General features: G+C 38.3%; 1 protein-coding gene across 3 annotated transcripts in view; it reads right to left on the bottom strand.

The window, feature by feature from the left end:
* Window positions 1-2,162: 2,162 nt before the first annotated feature.
* ENTPD7 (ectonucleoside triphosphate diphosphohydrolase 7) overlaps window positions 2,163-6,086 on the bottom strand; it is a 39,439-nt gene continuing 35,515 nt past the window's right edge. For 2 of the 3 annotated variants that reach the window (XM_058543734.1, XM_058543735.1), the window contains exon 13: window positions 2,164-5,398. In XM_058543734.1, coding sequence (XP_058399717.1) covers window positions 5,167-5,398 — 232 coding nt within the window. In that variant the 3' untranslated portion in view covers window positions 2,164-5,166. Of the gene's footprint in view, window positions 5,399-6,086 lie in introns of all 3 variants that reach the window. The other variant, XM_058543737.1, reaches the window with a different exon arrangement.

Here is a 6,086-nt window from a genome sequence, read left to right as displayed (position 1 = left end):
AGAAGAGTCCTAGTCTTTTTAACAGAAATTTTTTTGTAACACCAACAAAATCCTCAAGTTTGACAGAAGCGTATGGCCCTAGTGGCAGAACTGAAAGCAGCCGGACTCTCAAACTAGTATCACCTAAGAGACTAATATGGGAGAATTTAAAACATTCACTGCTACTTCTACCTTAGTTCTTAATCCCCATTGAAATTATATCACCACAGCAAAAAGGGAAATTAGATACTAGTTCTGAATGAGTCTGAAAAGAAGTTTAAAGGCAAAAAGAAACAGCACTCTGTTTCAATAAGGAAGTCTGGGAACTGCCCAAGAATTACAACCAAGTTCCTTAATGAGGTAGATCTAATAGGCATTTATACCTTAAATAATTTAGATTGTAACCATCACATGAATTGTTTGGATACTGTGATTAAAATTGTACAAAATTAAGCAAATTTTTGAAAGAGACATCTAAAATTTTAAAATATTAAATACAGAAGCTAGAATAGATGTAGTGAAAACTTGGTACTATTTCTAACAAAGTTATTCCTTTCATATTTTATTCCTAAATGTGAGCAAAGCAATCACAAATGAATATCAGAAGCAGTTATAAAGCTTGGGCATGGTTAGTTGCAGCCAGCTGTATTATAAAGAATAGATTCTGTTGAAATACACAATCTTGCAGGAAGATTCTGTCAATGAGCATTTCATTGTTAGCTGTCAAAGTGGTGTGTGTGTCTGTGGTACAGAGAACAGAGAAACCTGGATCCAGGAAGCCACTCACTGTGACTTTGCACATATTATTACCACTCTGGGCCTCATTTCATCATCCATAAAATCTAGTGGGTCAACCAGAAGACCTCTAAAATCCCAGCTTTAAAAATCTCAACTTCTGAACTTTACGTATAATGATGGCTGTTATAAACTCCATTCCCATCGACCTTAATGTCAGGGACTATGGATAAAGCAGGAGGTGACTGCTGGGTCTTTTGGGCAGCCTGGTCTTCTAAACCAGAGGCCAAAATCCTCTTCCTGAAACTATATCACTTTTCTATCTTTTTTCCTGCCTTTACGTCCTTAGGCTAGTGATTCTCCCTTTGGGACTGGCCTCAGATCATCTTGTCTAGCCACCTTGTTTTTTTTTTTTTGATTTTTATTGATATTTTAATGGTTTCTAACATTGTGAAATTTTGGGTTGTACATTTTTGTTTGTCCATCACCCCATATATGACTCCCTTCACCCCTTGTGCCCACCCCCCACCCCCACTTCCCGGGTAACCACAGTCCAGTTTTCTCTGTCCATGTGTTGGTTTATATTCCACATATGAGTGAGATCATACAGTGTTTGTCTTTCTCTTTCTGGCTTATTTCACTTAACATAATACGCTCCAGGCCCATCCATGTTGTTGCAAATGGGACGATTTTGTCTTTTTTTATTAGCCACCTTGTTTTATAGATGGGAAATGAACCAGAGAAGGCAAGCGACTTGCCTGGCATACCAGAGCTATATAATGACAAAGCCAAGACTAGAATCCAAGTCTGCTGTTGGTAAGTCCAGTGTTCTTTCCCCTAAATCATACCACCCATTGACTTTCACTCCTGACAAAAAGCAAAACACAAAACTATGAGAATAGGGGTGATGAGGAGGGGCATCTATTTAGATAACACCAGTGAGAAATGTAAATTATTTATTTCAAAAATGTAAATATGGGTGTGATAATAAATGTTAATGCCTAAAAAGACTAGCTTCACAAGTGCATGGCAGACTTTCATTCAACCACATTTCAATAATCACTGCCTAAGGCCTTTGAAGTTAAAGGAAGCTCTTAGGCTGAGGAGGGGAGAGGCAGAATACTTTGGATGACGTTAGAGGAATAAACACAAGGTTGGTAGAAAGTGATTAAAATTTCCTAGACCATGGGGCCGGCCCGGTGGCATAGTTGTTAAGTTCATGCGCTCCGCTTTGGTGGCCCAGGGTTCGCAGGTTCGGATCCTGGGTGTGGACCTATACACTGCTCATCAAGCCATGATGGGGCGGCATCCCATATACAAAATAGAGGAAGACTGGCACAGATGTTAGCTCAGCGACAATCTTCCTCAAGCAAAAAGAGGAAGATTGGCAACAGATGTTAGCTCAGGGCCAAACTTCCTCACAAAAAAAAAAAAAAAGGAAAACGAAAATTTCCTAGACCAAGGAAAATCAAGGAGCTCAGGCACAGAGAGAAAGACGGTATAATTTGGCTTAGAGTTTACTGCAACTTAAGTGAACGTAATGCCATATAATTAGGTATTACACATATTTTCATTACGTTCTAGTGACAAAAATTTCAGACAAAAGTGATGGGTTGTGCCAACATAGGACTAATAAAACATCACTCCTATAAGCCACTGACTCTGACTTTGACATTTGTGACCTGTCTCAGTAATAACAAAAGTACTAGAACAGTTCAGGTTCATGGTTGCTGTTATCCTTGCAAGAAGACTAGCTGGTAAGATTCAAAGGAACCAGCGGAATGTGAATTTTATGAAACCATAATTATCTTCATAGGGGAAACCACTCAAAGTGCAGAAATGTAAACAGAAATCTTTAAAAAATCTTTAAAAACTGAGGGCTAAAAACGGGTTAAAGGCAAGACAGACTGTCTGATTCTATAAGCAAGAGTATTTCATTATGAGAAAGCAATATATTTAAGTAATTGGCTCTCAGCAAGGAATAAATGGCTTCTGTTCTAGCTAATGACATTTCATTTAAAATCTATTAATTGGGAGCATTGGAAAAAGCACAGGAACCAATACCAAGAGCAAATATTCAGTTTTTCTGAGGGGTATGATAAAAATTTTTCCTTCTGACTTTTATACCATGGAACTCTGAAAAATCTTATTCATGTAATAAAGACAAGCCTAGATCCTATAATATTAAAATAATAAACAGGATATAACACACTAAACAAAAACTCAAAGACTATAATAAAGAATAATACATTTATATTGAAAAAAGTGATAAACATAGGTATCCTGAGTTTCTCAACTATAAAAAGAACACATAACATCAATCTGAAAGGCTGTCATAATGATTAAATAATATACATACAGTTCTTAACAGAGTGTCTAGTACATAATAAGTGCTTAACAAATAGTAGCTATTATTATAACCAGGATGAAGAATAATTTTACTAATAAGAGCTTTCAAACTGGACTATACACTACCTCCTTTCCACTTCAACTTCATTTTGAGCACACGAATGTGATCACTGTTAGCCAATCAGGTAGCTTTTGACTAGATCTCACAAGAAAACCAAAAATAGTATTTGGAAACCCAGGTGAAGGGAAAAGAGTTACCTGAGTAAGCAATGGCTAGCAAAAACACACTTTGACATTATTTAAAAGCAGCATTCATAAAGTCGAGGGCTCACTCACAGTGACAAAGACAATAAGAAGTCAAAGAAAAGGCAATTTAGAAGTCTTAAAAACTAAAGGAAATTGCTGTGACATGAGCCCTAATGAAAAGTAAAAAAATATTTCCAAAGAAAACTATAAGACTCTTTGCTAGATCCATTTTTATCTAACTTGAAAACAGTTCAAGACTTGCCATCTTTTCACCTACCAACCAAACATCAGTATACTTATTTTCCTCTCAGTTTATTTTTAGGAGGATCTTGACTTCCTTTTCTCTGTTTTGTGAAGCATTTCATTCCTTTCCACCCCCAGTATGAGATTTATTTTTTAAGAATTCCACTTTTTTTTTTCCTTTAAAGTCAGGGACCTTTTTCCCTACTCATCTAATTCTAGAAATCAAAGGTGACATAAAAGAAAAGAAAGCTACTTCAACCCTGGGAGCATTTGCTTGGGCAGGACATTCAAGGCTACATATAGGAAAGGGTAAAGTATAAAGAAGACTCCATGGGGGAAGGCAGGAGTTGATGAAAAAGAAATCCTCATGCAATTTAAAGGCTAAATGTAGAGGAGAAGCAAAGCTCCTGAAGGGTAGTAGAGGAAAATGTCATTATTATGGCTTTTCCTCTCTCCTCATTAATGGAAATGCTGTTTAACTGAGCAATCTCTTAACAAAGGTTCTGAAAGGTGCCAGGTGGCTTATTAACAGATTTATCTATTTATTCCCAAGTTTAGAATTTGGTTTTTTTTTTCAGACATAAAATTGAGAAAATTTATATTTCTCAGAAAAACATTGATAAATAAGAGCTTGGATTTTATTGCCTTTGCCCACTCTCCTGATATTATTCTTCCCTTCTTAAAAAACAACTCAAATACATCCTTTCCAAAACTACATATTGATCTTGGCAGTGAAATAAAGGAACTCTTTTTGAATCTTCCTGCCTAAGGGCTCATAAAAATAGGCCTAGAGGATAGTGACCTGAAACTAGACAAATTCAGGTCTCCAATCCCCATTACAGTTTCTCCATCCTACAAGCACACTTAAGGCTCAAAAAGTAAAATTAATGCCCAAATAGCCTGTGAGGCACATAGACATGGAAAAATTTTCTATCCTGGTTATACCAGGCATCAGATAAGATAATGTCAAAATCTTCAATGGACCATTAATTTAGAAGAGGTTCTAACCTATTAAAATCACAAGCTAACATCAGGGATCTTGGACCACACTCAAAATGGCTTCTTTGTCAAGTAAGCAAGGAAGTTGTGTTATTTTGGTTGCCTGGAAATTCATCTGTTCCACTGAACTGCAAAGATTTGAGATTCCTATTAAAGGCTGTGGATCTCCACATAAATGATCTCTCTGTTACAGAGAAAGAAGCGGCTGCTGCACTTGCTAGAATGTCTTCAGCTTTGTATCAGATGCTGTAAGTTTGGTTTTAACCAGGCTTCCAATGTGCCCAATGCCAAACTTGATGCTTTAGCAAGGAGAGAAAAGTCTAGATCCCAGGAAGACACCAGACCTCTCAGATAAAGGAGAAGCATGCTTCAATTGGACTAAGGTTGGTCCCCTTTGTTAGCACCAATCTCTCATTATTTAATTCTTCACAGACTAAATTACAGCTTCTCTCAGAGAAGAGGACCTGGACATTGAGAAGGAATTAAAGTAGAAATTCCAGGGCCAAATATCCACATAGTTAGGCAAAGCAGCATCTGAGGCCAGTACAAGAAAGTGGTGGAATTCGATGAGCTGCGACTCTGGAGTACTCGAGCTTGCCTAGTCCTTGTCTGGCCTCACGGGCCCACCTGTACCCCCATCATGGGCACCACCTCTTCGATCCACAGCATGTCCAATGGAGCTGAAGCTCGAGTTTGTCGGTGGTGAATTCGGCGTAGCCGCAAAAGGTACAGGATGATGGCCAGTAGCACCACCAGGATGCAGGCGAAGAAGAGATAGTGGTTGTAGACAAAGGAGAGACGGAACCAGCTACCATGGGCCTGTCGGACACCTTCCTGCCGTAGATCCCTAGGAAGAGTTTGAAGGAGGAAAGAAATGTCAGTTTCAGAGAGAAACATTCATGCTAATTTTAAAGGCCCAGTCGTGTTATCCTAATTATTCCATCCATGCAAACATGCTATGATGATAGCTCCACAGAGCAAGCACAGCTGAAGAACACCCTCAGGCCCCGGGCTGCCATGTGTTTCCTCCTGTACCTTTCTTTCCACGGCCTACCAAGGGAGCCACATGCCTATACCCTTCAGAATCTGGGCACAAAATCAGAAGCCAAAAAAACGAACAGTAAGACAGGACTGATCATCTGCAACATAAGTCTTAACAGCGACCCCCTTCCACTCTGGCCTATAGAGTCTGTAAATATGGTACTAATGAGAATAGTACCAGAAATTCAATCAAAAAATCAGAGTAATGTATATCTAAATCTTAAAAAAAGTTGCTGTGCTTCCTGAGGATTTAGGATATATCTAAAGAAAGCTGTCACCTGATCAATTGTATTATAATCTGGAAAAAAATTAAGAGCCATGTAAACCAAAGTGCAGTGGTGTCCTATCTAGAACAGAAGCCCCTCTCTGATGGTCCAGATACCAGATCCATTTTCGTTTTGTTCGACCTGCAGTGTTTTTTAAAAATGTGAATCTCCAAACTCAAAGATTGCTTATAAAATATGGATTTCTGGCTTCTCTTACAAATGAGAACT

This window comes from Diceros bicornis, chromosome 6 (assembly GCF_020826845.1).
Source record: "Diceros bicornis minor isolate mBicDic1 chromosome 6, mDicBic1.mat.cur, whole genome shotgun sequence".
Taxonomy (NCBI): Eukaryota; Metazoa; Chordata; class Mammalia; order Perissodactyla; family Rhinocerotidae; genus Diceros; species Diceros bicornis.
Note: the sequence above shows the minus strand (reverse complement) of the source record. Positions and strands in the feature narration are given on the sequence as shown.